General features: G+C 45.1%; 1 protein-coding gene across 1 annotated transcript in view; it reads right to left on the bottom strand.

Annotated features, from left to right (window-relative positions):
* The window catches only part of WASHC5 (WASH complex subunit 5), a 45,758-nt gene that overhangs the window by 15,366 nt on the left and 13,228 nt on the right, over positions 1–17,164 (bottom strand). The window contains exons 10-21 of the mRNA XM_083749014.1: positions 16,268–16,395; positions 15,791–15,920; positions 13,849–13,961; positions 13,471–13,637; positions 11,257–11,332; positions 9,117–9,227; positions 8,463–8,603; positions 7,700–7,780; positions 6,023–6,124; positions 4,124–4,303; positions 2,590–2,714; positions 2,247–2,409 (exon numbers count right to left, since the gene is read on the bottom strand). Coding sequence (XP_083605140.1) covers positions 2,247–2,409; positions 2,590–2,714; positions 4,124–4,303; positions 6,023–6,124; positions 7,700–7,780; positions 8,463–8,603; positions 9,117–9,227; positions 11,257–11,332; positions 13,471–13,637; positions 13,849–13,961; positions 15,791–15,920; positions 16,268–16,395 — 1,517 coding nt within the window. The remainder of the gene's footprint in view (positions 1–2,246; positions 2,410–2,589; positions 2,715–4,123; positions 4,304–6,022; positions 6,125–7,699; positions 7,781–8,462; positions 8,604–9,116; positions 9,228–11,256; positions 11,333–13,470; positions 13,638–13,848; positions 13,962–15,790; positions 15,921–16,267; positions 16,396–17,164) is intronic.

Raw genomic sequence — 17,164 nt, 5'->3', positions numbered from 1 at the left:
TAGCAGCGCTGGATTTAGGGCACTGTAGGGGTTCTCTCAGGGACGCAGGTGGCGCTGTGGGTTAAAGCCTCAGCGCCTAGGACTTGCCGATCGAAAGGTCGGCGGTTCGAATCCCTGCGGCGGGGTGCGCTCCCGCTGTTCGGTCCCAGCGCCTGCCAACCTAGCAGTTCGAAAGCACCTCCGGGTGCAAGTAGATAAATAGGGACCGCTTACCAGCGGGAAGGTAAACGGCGTTTCCGTGTGCGGCTCTGGCTCGCCAGAGCAGCGATGTCACGCTGGCCACGTGACCCGGAAGTGTCTCCGGACAGCGCTGGCCCCTGGCCTCTTAAGTGAGATGGGCGCACAACCCCAGAGTCTGTCAAGACTGGCCCGTACGGGCAGGGGTACCTTTACCTTTACCTTTAGGGGTTCTCTCACACAGGGTGCTGAGCCGAGGGGGCACAAAATTGAGAAGATCCATAACTGAGAAGATCCCTTTGAGGGTGCCAAATTTTGGGTGCCATTTTACAAAAGATTACCAAAGGCCCTCCCTGGTCCTAGGTCTACTTCATGGGAAAATGAAAGCAATATTCCAGAAAGCGCCTATAGCTTGAGGGCATGATCCATCCTCTCCCACCATTGCAACTCTGGGCACCAGGTCCTTAGCTGGAAGGGGATTCAGACAGATAATTTATGACTGCCAAAGACCAGCTCACATAAAATAACACAATAAAAACAGCGTTAGATAAAAGATAAAATATACAATCGGAGCAGATTGCAGCAATAGCTCGTGAGTTAAAATTGAGATATATACATACATCCGTACAACTGAGATTTGGGCTATCATAAAAAAATTGACCCTGAGGCGCCCCCAAGGGCAACTTCAGCATTTCCCTATTAAGCTATTTTATTCTAGAGGATGATCTGTGCCTACAAATCTGGGCGCAGAATCTGGCTACCAGCCAGGTTGTCTTATGATCTTTGCCTAAGAGGAGAGAATTAAGTTTAGACTTGTCTGAAAGATCGGCGAGCCTCTTCAGCAAAGGATCAATGGTGTCTCTACGGATCTCAACATAAAAAGGGCATCTAAAAAATATATGTTTGAGGCTTCCTATTTCCCCTAATTGGCAGGCGCAAAGTCTCTGAGAGTACGGGACCCTTCTATAGGAGCCTTCCAGAAAATGATGCTTTCCCCCACCGCCAGCCTCAAAGATCCCTGAAGCCTTTGGAGCGCAGCACGATTTCCCGCTGCACTCCAAAGGCTTGAGGCTTTGGGGACAGGGTTTGTAGCCTCCGCAGGGCAGCGGGGTGAAGGCACCCCACTGCCCTGCGGAGGCTTTGTGCAGCTAACCCCAAGCTAGAACAGCGAGACGGAGCGCTGCGTCTCCCTGTTCTGGCTTCGGGGACATCCTTTGTAGCCTGCATTCGCTCTATAGGACGCACACACATTTCCCCTTAATTTTTGGAGGGGGAAAAGTGCGTCCTATAGAGCGAAAAATACGGTACGTAGTGTCCTTTGTTATAAGCACTGAATTAGAAGAATCAGGTTGAGAAAGCGCTGGGAGATATCCCTGTCCCAAGATATATGACGTGCTGGGAGATAATATTAGCCAACATGGACCTATGGCTTATAAAACAATGGATTGCTAAATGGTAGTACAGTGGTGCCTCGCAAGACGAAATTAATCCGTTCCGTGAGGCTCTTCGTATAGCGGTTTTTTCGTCTTGCGAAGCAAGCCCATTGACAGCTTAGCGGATTAGCGCTACAGCTGTCAAGCGGCTTCCAGCGATCAGCTGTTAAGCGGCTTATCAGCGGAACAGCTGATAAGCGGCTTAGCGGCTTAAGAAAAGGGCGAAAAAAGCGAAAAAAACCCGCGGGGGATGCAAGATTTTTTTCGTCTTGCGAAGCAACCCCATAGGGGAATTCGTTTTGCGAAGCGCCTCCAAAACGGAAAACCCTTTCGTCTAGCGGGTTTTTCGTCTTGCGAGGCGTTCGTCTTGCGGGGCACCACTGTATTAAGTAAGAATTGTCAAGGCGTTCTTGCCATGCTAGGTGATGAGCAACCTAACAACATCATAGTAAGCAATCAAAGGGTGACTGAAGGCCCTTTTCTTGTTTTCGCTGACGGTAGCTAGCATGGCAAGGGAAAAGTGGGCAAATCCAAAAGGACAAGAGGGCAGTTCTCTCCCCAAGATGCTGGTATTGCACCTCCCCAGGCAGTGGTCTGCTTTTGCTCAACTCCTGGAGCGCCCTACGCTTGGGTTACCTGCAGCTCTTTCACAATCATGAAGCAGAGAAGCCTGTCAAGACCATTCAGGCCAAAGGTGCCCAGGCTGTCCTGGATTTCGGAAAACAGGCGGCTGTTGGACACTTCCTGGTGCGTTCGCAGATCGTACCAGGTGTTCAGGGGGTCAATGTAGCAGGCATTTCTGCAAGAGGAAAAGGTGATGGAGAGACTTCCATGAAACTTCTATGCCTAAGTCCTTATCTTTGCCATGTGTCCTTCCCCCTCCCCCACAACTCTGATGGGTAAATGTTCAGCCCGAACTTTTCATAATACGTTTATGCAAACGCCAGGCTTTCAGAAACCTGGACAACACGACACTCACTTTGGGTCTGTGATCCTCAGGATCTCTCGGCAGAGCCGGCCAATGAAGGTAGCGGATTCATCCACAGGTGCAAATGTTGGTATTGGGATATGTGTGGACTGATACATGCTTTGCCAGTCCTGGATCTGAAAGATACGCAGGTCGGAAGTAACTCTTAAGGCCTGTCTTTCATTACAAAGATGACGACAACTACGGCATTATTAGTGGTACAGTATTTTACAAAACGGTTTTGCTTTGAGGTTCAAAACACCATGGCTTGCATCCAATGCATTCCATCAGTAGAAGGATTTTTGCCTGTGCAAAAGACTTCCCCCCGCCCTACCCCACATGCTTTGATTTGCTCTGGGGCTTCCCTCAACCCCACAGAGCAGATTTGGGGGAGAGGAGAGGAGAAAGGGGGTAGGTCCCATTTTGGAAATCGTTGCACTGAAGAAACGTATTAGCTGGATACCACCCCATGTTGCTATTACATCTGCCATTGTGCTGCGATCGTTCTGTACAGTGGTACCTCGGGTTAAGAAGTTAATTCATTCTGGAGGTCCGTTCTTAACCTGAAACTGTTCTTAATCTGAAGCACTACTTTAGCTAATGGGGCCTCCTGCTGCCGCCATGCGATTTCTGTTCTCATCCTGAAGCAAAGTTCTTAAGTGAGGTACTATTTCTGGGTTAGTGGAGTCTGTAACCTGAAGCGTATGTAACCTGAAGCGTCTGTAACCTGAGGTACCACTGTATTTTGGGTGCCCCTCAGCAAGATAAGCTTAGTAGGCCTTCTTCATTCTGGATGAGGTGGAGCACCCAGTCTTAAATCAGACTGCTGCCCTCTACTGGTGCCTAAAATCCATTCAGGAAGGAAGCATCATCAACAACAAAACAGCAAGTCATCTTCAGCTTTGCCTATCACCTTTCCCTCCTCCGCCCAATAAGTCTTGCACAATGGTTTGCTGCAGGTATCTGGAAACAGCAACTGGAACAACGCAGACTAACTGGGGAAGGGCTCCAGAGAATCTGCTTTTGCTTGTAAAATGTCCCAAACAGGACTGGGAAAGATCCCTGCCTCCGTGCTTCCTAGTCAGTGGAGACCACCAGGGATCGGGAGCCTGCGACTCTCCGGATGCTGTTGGGACTACAAATCCCATCGTCCCTGATTACTGGCAAGGCTGGCTGGAGCTGATGGGCGCTGGAGTCCAGCAACATCTGCAGGGCCACTGTTTCCCCTTCCCTGGTGTAGACAACACTTAGCTGGATGGGCCAGCAGAGTAAAGGAAGCTTCCTTAGGTTCTTAAGCTAAGAGCCCGATTCTAAATCTTTCACTGATGCACAAGCAAACTGTGCTGGGGTGGCTTGCATTGAGGTCACAGTGTAACCGATACTTGGATTCCAACTCTATACCTTTCAGGGCACTCCACCCCTTATCGCTAAATCTGCAAGTGCAGCTGACTGTAGGATCAAACACATTAAAAAAAGGGTGTGTGCCGAGTCAATATTTTCGAACCACTCAGATGTTACGAAGCTCATCGCCAAGAATGACTTGTACCTTGGTCCTCAGGAAGTTATTGCACTCCTGTTCCACATTGTAATTGATAATCCGGGACACCTCTTCCTGCCAAATCTTCAAGCCGTAGATGTTGACGTAATCCTGGATATACTCAAAAGAGCGGTGGAACCCATCCATTGTGGCTGCCATGTCTTTCAGCTTGGGCATGAGTTCACTGGGCTGCGGAAAGAGGGAAGAAAATGAAAATGACACCCAGCATTTATTTCTCTTTTAGGTCATCATTTTTTTTATTTTTTATTTGTAATCAGCCAGGTTGAAGCAGGGGAGAAAGAAGATTTAGACCCCAATGTAACAAATGCAATTTAAGTGAGCGTTTCTGTAGTGCCTGTTGTCGGAATCTCCACTCGGCCAAATACAAATACACAGGCACAAATACAAGATGGGTGACACCTGGCTTGAGAGCAGTACATGTGAAAAGGATCTAGGAGTCTTGGTTGACCACAAACTTGACATGAGCCAACAGTGTGACGCGGCAGCTAAAAAAGGCAATGCAATTCTGGGCTGCATCAATAGGAGTATAGCATCTAGATCAAGGGAAGTAATAGTGCCACTGTATTCTGCTCTGGTCAGACCTCACCTGGAGTACTGTGTCCAGTTCTGGGCACCCCAGTTCAAGAAGGACACTGACAAACTGGAACGTGTCCAGAGGAGGGCAACCAAAATGGTCAAAGGCCTGGAAACGATGCCTTATGAGGAACGGCTAAGGGAGCTGGGCATGTTTAGCCTGGAGAAGAGGAGGTTAAGGGGTGATATGATAGCCATGTTCAAATATATAAAAGGATGTCACATAGAGGAGGGAGAAAGGTTGTTTTCTGCTGCTCCAGAGAAGCGGACACGGAGCAATGGATCCAAACTACAAGAAAGAAGATTCCACCTAAACATTAGGAAGAACTTCCTGACAGTAAGAGCTGTTCGACAGTAGAATTTGCTGCCAAGGAGTGTGGTGGAGTCTCCTTCTTTGGAGGTCTTTAAGCAGAGGCTTGACGACCATATGTCAGGAGTGCTCTGATGCTGTTTCCTGCTTGGCAGGGGGTTGGACTCGATGGCCCTTGTGGTCTCTTCCAACTCTATGATTCTATGATAAAGCTCATCTTCCGGCCGAGTCTCTGTAATCGTCTCCGACGAATAATTAACAACCTCGAGCCTTTGATGAGGCTCCAAGGCACTTTCTCATCCAGCAGAGAATCCAGCACAGGGAAGGGATGAGATTTATGGCTACATGCTATGCTTTATTTCTTACTACGCAGATAGCAAAGAAAAATACATCCTCTCTCTGTGAGAGCAGTGAGCAACCGAACAAAGGAACCAGGAAACCAGTAACTTCACATGCGTCTCTAGTATCCCGTGAGACTTCCAATAGTATGGAATCCCAGGAATGTAAACAGAGTCCTGTGACTCCAAGCAGCTGCTCAGTGGCAAACAGAAACTAAACCTGTCACAGTGAACTATAGCCTACACAAACTCTTGACACCCATGGTTTTCTTCTCTCCAAACAAACCACAGGAGGAAGCTAGGTTTCTTCTTGGATTTGTCTCTTAGGTAATTTGGAGAGAAACTCTCCAAATTGTGGTTTGCACACAGCACTAAGTCAGAGCTCTGGTTCCTGCTTGAAGGGAAAGAGTAAAACGAGGGCAATCTGAGCTGCATGCACGAGCAGTTAGCTTGTTCACAGTAAACCGTGGTTTCTCTTGACCACATTTTGTCATGGCATGCAAACCAAACTTGAGAGCAGAGCCCAAATCTGAAAATATCATATAAGCAAGCAAAGGAAGGAAGGAAGGAAGGAAGCCTGCATATAACTGTAATAGCAACTGGTCACAGTAAGTGAATGTAGAGAAGGAAAGAAAAATCGGGGAAATTGAGGGAAGTGTTTGGCACCTTGGCTCTAGGGTTGAAGATAAGCCCTCTGTGCAGTGCTAGGGCCACTCGTTTCACCAACTCTTTCCTTATACCATCTTCTAGCAGCTGTTTGGGATCCACCTAAGATGAGCAAACAAGACAGAAGCCATTATGTACAAAAACCCACATACTTCCTAAGAATGTCAATGCAAAACCTTGTAGCCGTGTAACAGGAACAAGCCAGCAGTAATCATACAGAGCAATTTGGGGTTAATTCTTTATTAACAAAAACGGGAGTCAGACCTAACCAGTACAGCAACTCACCTATGGCAGGTCTGGCCCTCATGAAGCAGTTGCTGACACTCAAGGTCCCTGCCTCTCAACAGCCATCTAAGTCTCCACCTCACCAGGGTTTCCCCCCAAGCGATCTGAGACTGTGCCTGTGTGAAGCTAACTTCTCCTCTGCCCTTTTCATGCTCTTCCTGGTTCTGGGAGACCAGAGGAATTACCGTATTTTTCGCTCAATAAGACACACTTTTCCCCCTCCAAAAATTAAGGGGAAATGTGTGTGCGTCTTATGGAGCGAATGCAGGCTCCATGACTTCAGCGAAAGCAACACGAAGCCTCTAAAGCGCAGTGGGAGTGCTTCCACCGTGCTCCGGAGGCTTCATGTTGCTTTTGCTGAAGCCTGGAGAGTGAGAGGGGTCGGTGCGCACCGATCCCTCTTGCTCTCCTGGCTTCGCTTTGCTGGAGAGGCGCTCCGCAGCTTTCCCTCTCTACACAGTGCCCCTTCAGCGAAGTGGGAGGAGAAATGGAAGGGGCTCTGTTCCTCCTGCCGCTTCACTGAAGGGGTGCTGCGCAGAGAGGGAGAGAATTTTTTTTACTCTCTAAAACTAGGTGCATCCTATAGAGCAAAAACTACGGTAATTGCAGCAGAAGAGGGACACAACTCACCAGCTGGACTCAACTCTGACTTTCCGCCTTTCTCTCCTACTTCAGCTTCTGCCTCCGATTCTGGACTTCTCTCTGCCAGAGACTCCCCCCACTCACTAAGCCTCCAGATCCCTCCTCCTCCCAGTCTGAGCACAGCTGCTTCTCAGAAATGCTTCCATTGTTTGTTATAAGCGCTCGTCGGCTTTCCACAAGAAAATGTCTCAAGGTGACTTGTAAATCCATAATACAGTGGTACCTCAGGTTAAGAACTTAATTCGTTCTGGAGGTCCGTTCTTAACCTGAAACTGTTCTTAACCTGAAGCACCACTTTAGCTAATGGGGCCTCCTGCTGTCGCCGCACCGCCGGGGCACAATTTCTGTTCTCATCCTGAAGTAAAGTTCTTAACCAGAGGTACTATTTCTGGGCTAGCGGAGTCTGTAACTTGAAGCGTATGTAACCTGAAGGGTCTGTAACCCGAGGTACCACTGTATACAACTTGGCAGTGGTTTATAACCAAATGCACAGAAATATGGTTCCTAAAAGTGCTCATCCTACAGGAACTATGGAAAAAGTGGGCCCTAGCATTGCAGCAACCAGAAAAGCTTTAGCCTGGCACCTAAAAGCTGACAGTGATGGCACCAGGCATGCTTCATTGGGGAGAGCATCCCATGGAAGCCACCACCGAAAAGGCCTATTCTTCCCTTGCCTTGCCCTCTGCACCTGCCTTAGGGGACCCACAGCTTTCTAGTTTTCTCCAGCCTGATGGAATGCAAAACAATTACCTTGATGATTCCGACCAGTGTCGTTTTCATCATCAGAATGCCTTCTGTGAAGATCGAGATGGCGTGCGTAAGCTTAGCGACCTTTGGGGACAGGAGGAGAAGCTAGCAGTTAAAAAAGCAACAACTATAGTAGGGCAAATAATGGTCACTTCCCCTCCTTCCCAACACATTAAATAAAAGCAAAACAAAACACAACACAGCAGAGGGCCTTCTCGGTAGTGGTGCCCGCCCTGTGGAAGGCCCTCCCATCAGATGTCAAGGAAATAAACAACTATCTGAATTTCAGAAGACATCTGAAGGCAGCCCCTGTTTAGGGAAGTTTTTAATGTTTAATGCTTTATTGTGTTTTTAATATTCGGTTGGGAGCCCCTCAGAGTGGCTGGGGAAACCCAGGCAGACGGGCAGGGTATAATAAATTATATGATGATGAAATTGTTCGTTCCATTTACAGAAGGCTTTTCTTAGTTCAAAGGTCCCAGGGTGGTTTCACGAGACGTCATCAAAAAGTATCGGTGGGCTGGGTTTGAGGGCTTCCTGCCTGGGGAGCACGTATCAGCTCTGCTGAAAAACCTCCTTTATTTCATCTTTATTTCAGCAGCCACGGCACCAGTTGACTTAGGCGGGAGGAGAAAGGAAAAACTGAGAGGGAGAACAGAGCGGAGCCCTGAAGAGGATAACTCCAGGCTGCAACAATTTGTTGTGCCTCTTGTTCTTATCAACCCAGTTCCCCCAGGGTCCCTGACCTCTTAAAGCTACGACGCACCTCGTATCGCGGTACAAGCTGGGCATAATCCCGCAGCTTGTCTTTGTCCAGGCGAGTAGGCACTTCAATGATGTCGTGAGTCTGCAGCTTTATAATCTTCAGGAGGGATGTGAACATGCTCTCAGGGATGATCTGCAAAACCTTTTTCCCCCAGGCAAATCCCAGAAAGAACAGACACAGGTTTAGTAACGGCTCTCTTTAGGTGTGGGGGACGCAGGTGGCGCTGTGGGTAAAAGCCTCAGTGCCTAGGACTTGCCGATCGAAAGGTCGGCGGTTCGAATCCCTGCGGCGGGGTGCGCTCCCGTCGTTCGGTCCCAGCGCCTGCCAACCTAGCAGTTCGAAAGCACCTCCGGGTGCAAGTAGATAAATAGGGACCGCTTACCAGCGGGAAGGTAAACGGCCTTTCCGTGTGCGGCTCTGGCTCGCCAGATGCAGCTTTGTCACGCTGGCCACGTGACCCAGAAGTGTCTCCGGACAGCGCTGGCCCCTGGCCTCTTAAGTGAGATGGGCGCACAACCCCAGAGTCTGGCAAGACTGGCCCATACGGGCAGGGGTACCTTTGCCTTTACCTTTACCTCTTTAGGTGTAAAACAAAAGCGAATATCCACTCTCCCTTTTTACAACAAAAACACAGGATTAAGAGGAAGTTGCTACCTTTCTCACGTAGGAAACCAATTCACCAGAATAATACTGAGATACGCTCAAAAGGTCGGGGCTGTTGGCTTGATTGATGCGAAGCAGAGGCATATCGAGAGCTGAAGCCAGCTAGAAGCAGAAGGAATAAGGGTTTAGGTTGCTATCCAGGGTGGATAAAAATAAATGATTAAAAGAAAACATACCAAAAAAAAAAAACAAAACAGATTTTTAAAAAATTTAAATCAAATTTCTTTGATTTAAATTGTATTTTTTTAAAATAAAATGCTTTGGGGGGGGAAATCTTTCTAAAGATAGTTCTCTATTTGAGTTACGTTATAGTCCAAAGGCTATTCATCAGTAAATAAAGATTTATTTGTTTTAAGTTTTTCATGTGTGCTAAAACTCAGTCTAAGTTTTTTTTTTAAAAAAACAAGATTTAACCACATCAGTTAACAAACATGGATACAGATGCTATAATGTTATTGTTTTAATTTAAATAAACAATTTAAATAAATAGTTTGAATTGTTATTAAGGAAATGATTTTCTCCTTCCAACAAAGTACTGTACAGCAGAAAAGTTGTCCACATATAAACAGTTAATTATGAAATTATTGTGAGGTTTAATAAATTAACTGTCTATGTATTTCTAACGGTATAACCAAATCAGTAATTTCTGATATAACTTTAAAAACTACTCTGGAAATTTATTATTCCAAAAAATGAAACCTTCATCTAGCTGTAAATGTTAAGATTATACCATCAAGAATGAGTCTTTCTGTAAAAAAAAAAGAAAAAAAAGATTTAAATCAAGTCTTACTGACTAGTGATTTAAATTGATGTGATTTAAATCAAATCCACCCTGTTGCTAATGCAGGTGAGATAACCATGAGTTATATTCAAAGTTGACCTGCTGCCTTGCGGAAAATCTTCAGGAGAAGAAAAGGCTACGAAGCAGAACCTGCATAAATCCGGAATGGAGTCCCTAAGGCGGTTTGATGGTACCTTGTAGGCCTCCTTCCAGCCCAGCTGGCGCCAAACATATTGATCTGCTTTGCTTTGGACCAAATCAGCAAGGCAGAAAGGGGGGCGGGTCTTGTGTGGGCAGCCTAGGACCTCCATACCCAGGCCTGCAACCCGCAGAGGTCCATTTGGTGCTGGAAACACAGCAAAAACCACGTGGGAGGCAGTGGCTATGAGTCACCGGTCTCTACAGCCACAGCAGGTGCTGTGATTCTTCAGCAGTTTGACTTCACCCCTGGAGGCGCACTCCATTGTCTCTCGAGACGGATGGATGCCAACAATATTCAAAGTAAAATTGACTGGCTTGCGGGGCATCAGGAATTTATATATTGAATTATATATATTTTTTAAAAAAATATTTTTATTAAGTACAAATTAGAAAACATACATATTCACAACAAAAGAAAATACAAAAGAAAAAGAAAATACATCTAACCAAGGGGGAAAAAATAGAGAATATTTTGTCTCTTTTCATATTTACAGTTATTTATACCTCTATAAAATGCTATTCACAATAAAGCAGTGAAATGAAAGATAAGATATCAAAAAAAAAGAACAAAGAAAAAATAAAGAAGTAAAAGAAAAAGATCATAGGTGAATTTTTTTTAAAGTAGATAAGTACTCACAATACCATCTATATTTATAGTCAATTGTATAATTTCATCTTGTCCTTATCTATCTTAAATAAAGTTGTTTTTTTTAAAAAAGACTTCCACCGTTTACCTCACGCGTTTTTAATAATCCGTTCGTCAGAACCTCTGTTCTTCATATTTTCCCTTGGATTTCCTTAATGTCTCACTTTGTATTTTTTATATTATGCACAAGATTATTCTAAACACATCAAGAATTTAATGTGAACCCTGTGTTTGGTCCAGCTGGGCTGGACTCGAATCCCAAACTGGAAGTGGAGAGAGCGGAAAGGTGGGGGGGGGGGGGAGAGAGGCGGCTTCAAGAATCCCATGCTCGAAACCTCTCTGCAATTTCTGAAGTCTGCAGAATCATTTAAGGAAGCGCCACTTTGAGAGTTGAAAGATTACCAAGATCTGTTTGGCTCCGAGCTGGCACAGAGGCGTTATAGGCAGGAAACACCCTTTGGTTTCTGAAAAAGTAAATTAATAATGCCCCCTTTCCTACTTACCTTTAAAAACGTGGCCCTGAGTTTCGTTACCATAGATGGGTTTGCCCTGATGCTTTCCTGCATGATAGATGTGAAACTGGGGAAAATAGGGAGGAGGGGAAATTAAGATCAGAACGAGCACCTGAAGTCATTCCTCTACAGTCCTGTTCTCAGGGTAGTGCTACACACGGCCACACCACTTTGACACTGTAGTTTAGGGCTATAGCTCAGTGGTACAGCGTGCATATTGTGTGCAGAAAGCCAAACATTCAGGCTCTGAAATCTCCAAGTAGAGACCCCTGCCTAAAACCCTGCTTGCTGCTGTAGAGCAACACCGACCCAGATGTACCAGGGCTCTGAGTCTGCAAAAGGCAGCTTCCTATGTTCACATCTGAAAGTGGAGTCTGCCTGGCATGTGCCTCATTGCAAAATGTTCTCCCTTTTCCTGACAATGGCCGTATTTTTCGCTCCATAAGACGCACCTGGTTTTTAGAGGGGGAAAGCAAGAAAAATTCTGCGCAGAGCATGTAAGTGGCTCTCGCTTTTCTTGCTTTAAACCCTTCTGGCCCTCCTCCTGCTTCACTGAGAAGCCAGCAGAGCAAGAGCGATAGCTGCGCAGCACCTCATCTACTGGCTTCCCAGCAAAGTGGGAGGAGGGACGAAAGGGAGCCCTTACAAGGGAGCGCTGAGCAGAGCCTGGCAGCAGCTCTTGCTGGCTTTTCTGGGAGGTGTGGGAAGGGACAGAGTGCAGCCCGTCAGTCCCTTTTCCCACCTCCTGGAAAAGCCCCCAAGAGCCGCACACAACACTCCACGCGGCTCTTTAAAAGGAACGCTGAGCAGAGCCTCCCGCCTGCATTCGCTCCATGAGACGCACACACATTTCCCCTTACTTTTTAGGAGGGAAAAAGTGCATCTTATGGAGCGAAAAATACGGTAGGTTCACAGACCGTAAAAGCTTAGGGAGCAATCATAGCTCCACAACAGAAGGTTTCAAGGTCCGCCTGTTCGTGGTTCAGGTAGCACGTGATGGGAAAGGCCTGCATCTTCCGAGGTCGTGGAGAAAACCAGACAGAGCTAGGTGGACAAATAGCTTGACCTTCTAGGCAACTTCCTATGTTTTCTACATTTCTAAACGGGGGCATAGCCTGGGACATGTGGACAGGCTTCTCTTCAGTAAGGAATGGGGATATCTATAATCATCTCCCTTAAAAACTCCACATTAAGATTGGCCAAGCTAGGTATGTAATACCAGGAAGCAGCTCTTTTGTTCTTATCTCCTTAACAGAACAATGTTTCCTGTTGCTGCTGAGCTCTAGGATCCTGGTTTGTTCCTCATAAGACAAACAACAGAAAGACCTATGAATATGTACTCAGGAAGCCTATATAAAAAGGGAACAAAGGTAAAGATAAAGGGACCCCTGACCATTAAGTCCAGTCACGGACGACTCTCAGGTTGCGGCGCTCATCTCGCTTTATTGGCCGAGGGAGCCGGCGTACAGCTTCCGGGTCATGTGGCCAGCATGACTAAGCCGCTTCTGGAGAACCAGAGCAGTGCACGGAAACGCCATTTACCTTCCCTCTGGAGCGGTACCTATTTATCTACTTGCACTAGTGTGCTTTCGAACTGCTAGGTTGGAAGGAGCTGGGACAGAGCAACAGTAGCTCACCAGCTCACCCCGTCGCGAGGATTTGAACCGCTGAAACGATTTGAAATGATGCAAAACAGAACAAGCAAATGTATCAATTTTGAGCAATGAGTCTTTCACCCAATAATCTTAAATCCCCAAGAGTTGTATTTTAAACCAATGTCTAATCTAGCATTCTGTTCCCCCAGCGGCTGACCAGATGCCTAGGCGAAGTCTATAGGCAAGACAGGAATGCAATAGAAAGACCCGCCGTCTTTCTTGTTGGCCACCCCAAATATTTACCTCCCGCCATGTTGCATTTCCCTTTGACATGCACGCCTCGTTCATAATCCTCCAACCTTGCTTTCTCTGGTAGAATCTGTTTCTGCTTCGCTTCAGTCTGACTCAGACACTGAGTCAGGAGTGCAGTGAATCCAAGTGAGAAACAATGTACAGTGGTATCTCTGATTGCGAACGAGATCTGTTCCGGAGGCCCGTTCACAACATGAAATTGAGGATGGAGCCAACAGGCAGTGGTACCAACTAGAATAGGAGTCCCACACTCCATAGAAGAGGCAGCAAGCACATGTAAACGCTTCTGGGATCCTACCTGTCAATCAGTTGCCAGGCGTATGAAAGATCGCCAACTATCTGCATGGTGATCAAAACCTCTTCCTTAATGTTGATGGTTCTGATCATCTGATGGAGAAACTTACGAGTGTCAGCAAGGAACTGACATATTTGCAGGTTGGACTCCAGTTGGTGAAATTCTTGCACCTACATATTAAGAATTAGAAACATAGTTTTTTTGGGGTTTTTTATTAAAACGCCTAAAAACAAAGACAAGAGATTTTAAATTTGGCTACTTCTTAAATAAATCCTAATTGGTATGACGTTCTACAGCAACTGGTCTTATGACAATGTTGCTTGAGTCCACATAAGAAATTATACCCAGAAAATGGCATGACCACTGCCTCCTCTGCCTTACCTCTTCTAAAGCTTGTATTAATTGCACAGTTTTCCTGCCCGCTGCAGTGGAGTCATCGTAATTCAGAGACATTATTTGTTTGGCGATTTCCCTGAACCAGGCTTGTAGATTTTCTGTTTTTAGTGGGGAAACGGGAGAAGGGACAAATTATTAAATCAGTGCAACTGAAACCAAAAGAGAGAGTGCTACCAGCCCCCAGTTCACAAACTGTAAACATCCAAATATCAAGGAATTATTTTGAAAGAAACAAAAATGTGTCAGGGTTGGGAGGGTGGTGGTTTCCCTAAAGTTTGCGCTATACACATCTACACGAATGCTGTGCTTGCACATGAAATCATAATTTTGCACAGAAGTGGTTAATCTCTGAACATCCCACCATCCTCAATCACTGAGACATGATGGCTGGGGGAGATGGGAGTTGGAGCACAGCAGCAGCTGGAAGACTAACCAGTTCCCCACTCCAAATTAGCATTATGAGAAGAGCCACGTGGCCATGAGGAGGAAACTTCCATTTCCCTTTTAAGACCAAGGCTCTTGTGGTGTCTGAACCCAGACGAACTGTGGTTCGCCTTTAGAGTTAAAGGAAACAAGTCTACTTCAAACCATGGTTTACGAAAGTGGCTCGTTTTCTTTTTTTCTTTTTATTGGAATTTTATTTACAACATAACATAACCCCCCCACCCCAATATACAATCCACCCTCATTAAACGTGAACATGACATACAGTGAGCATAACATATAAGAATACAAACAACCAAATAAAAGACTTCCTTTATGCTGTATCTGGCCTCCTGATTTACTTTTTACAAACTGTTTCCTTTATGAATAATTATTAAGATTTTTCTAATTATAACTTAAATATCCACAAAGTCTCCTGCAGACATTAATCGAAACAAGTCCAGGTATGTATTTTAGGGCACTGTTTTGTGAAGTATTCTCTGCTTTCCCCCCATGCTTGTTGAAACTCTTGTCTAGTGTGATCTCTAATTGCCTCTCTTAATCTAGCCAGTTCAATATACTCTAACAGTTTGTCTTGCCATTCCATTTTTGTTGGCACAGTTTCTTTTTCCCAGTTTTTAGCAATGAGGATCCTTGCCGCTCCTGTGGCATGGAGGAATATTTTCTGATCTTCTCTTGCTATACCTGCGTCCATTATCCCTAGTAGAAAAGCTTCTGTATTTTTCACAAAGTTATACTTAAAGTTGCTCATTTTCATCCAGGGTTCGGACGCAACACTAAACCATGGTTAGTTGAAAATGGAAGTTGACGCTTCTACTCTTCTACCCATTGCAGAACTGGAGGACCAAGCACATAAGACCAAGGCGCACAGATGTTCATCCTTGCAATGGTGTGAGTTGGGCTGCTACCGATTCAAACTGATCAATGTAAATCTTTGCAGAGGATTCAAAGCTTGGCGACATGAAGAAGACCCCATGAATCTCTCACTAAAGGAGCACGGGTTAATCTTTGTCGCAAGCCTTGGAAAGTCTTTTGCTTGGCACCAGTTGCCAGTTGGAATCATAGTCTAGCTGGAAACCCATAACCAGACGTAATATAAATGAGCTCGCAAAAGCCTTTTCTCAAAGGAAATGGAAAAATATTGCTTATTGCTTCTGCCTCCCCAATTGCTTCCCAATTGTTCTCTTGGAACAACAAGAAACCAAGAGGAAAGAAAATTCATCAAGGAATGGGGGAAATCTGAGGAATATTTGAAAAGTTTCTGTATACATTTGAATTCATTGGCAGGATTAACATAAAACAGTTAAAGGTAATGTTAAAGAAAAACCAGGGAGTTAACTGATAAATGGAATCAAATGCAGTATTCAAAATTAAAATTATAAGAAACCGCAAAAGGGGTAGAGGAAAGTCAAAACATTTATGTTCATTGGGAAGTTAATTTCCCAAACTGAAAAATAAAATTCATTTTTTAAACGGCCCTTACCGTTTTTCTCCACTCTGGTTAGAGGCTTAACGCCTGAAAAGACATCAGCCAGCTCAGTCATCCTTTCGGATCCTTCTGTTTTGTAGCTTTCCCATTTTGTTTGCTTTTCGGACAGCATCTGCTTGAACATCTGACGAAAAAGCAAGACCTCAGTCTAAAACAGAACAACCTGCCGTGACTGGAAAATTACAGCGACAACAGCAATACCATTTGGCATGGACTGATCTATACTAGGGATCCATTGTAGGCTTTTGGGTGATCCCCACATTTATGCTGAAAATAGGAAAATAATGCTGGAAAGCTGGAGGTTTCTGTGCACTTTCCCCCTATGAGCTGAAGAGGCAAGCCACTTTAACAAATAAAAAGTGGCTCGCTTCTTCGGCAGCACAGATGAATGCAGTGGAAATGTCAAAGCAAGCCTCTGAAGTGTGCACGGTTCTAGGCATGGGGTGTGTGTATGAAGGATGTTTTCGTTACCTCTTTCAATATGAATTCGAACTGTGCTATATCCAGGAGTAGCTGGAAAAGGATCTTGGGGTTGTACTTGGAATCTGTTTGAACCTGGTCCTTTATCTGGCGGAGGCGCTTGTTGTTTGGATCGTAAGCTAAGGAAAAAGAGCGGAAAGTGAAGGCTTCCTCCATTGCTGCTGTGATGCAACACCCACCTTCCCCCTCAACGATCTCAACAGAGAAGATTTAATGTGCTCTTGGTTGCATGAACCAGGGTGGATAACAGGGTAAAACAGGGTGGATAAAAATCAATGATTTTTAAAAAAATTAAATTGGATTCTTTTGATTAAAATTGGGATTTTTAAAATAAAATGCTTTGGGAGGGAAAATCTTTCTAAATATAGTTTCCTATTTAACTTACATTATACCTGTAGTCCAAAGGCCATTCATCAGGAAATAAGGATTTGTTTTTAAGTTTTCCACGTGTGCTAAACCACATGAGTTAACAAACATGGAAACATATGCTATAATATTATTGTTTCAGCTAAATAAATTGTTTAAATTTTTATTAAGGAAACAATAGTTTTTCTCCTTCCAGTAAAGTACAGCAGAAAAGTTGTCCAAATATAAACAGTTAACTTATTGAACCTCGTAATAATTTCATAATTATCAGTCTATGTATTTCTAATGGCATAACCTGAAATATACTCAGAGTTGAGAGTGGATTTCATGCTCTTTATTCAGGTCATGGTGGTGAGGAGAAATGGAAGTTTCCTCAGAATGTCTGCTTTATATACATTATTTACACAATGGGCACCACATGATTTGCTAATTTCGGGATTCACCTGTAGGCCAATCAGGTTGCGGATTCACTTCCACCTGGAGATGGATTGGGTGGCTCATATGGACCAACCAGACTGCTGC

This window comes from Podarcis gaigeae (genome assembly GCF_964106915.1).
Source record: "Podarcis gaigeae genome assembly, chromosome: 7".
NCBI classification, from domain to species: domain Eukaryota; kingdom Metazoa; phylum Chordata; class Lepidosauria; order Squamata; family Lacertidae; genus Podarcis; species Podarcis gaigeae.
The sequence above is the reverse complement of the archived record's forward strand: the minus strand, read 5'-3'. Positions and strand labels throughout refer to the sequence as shown.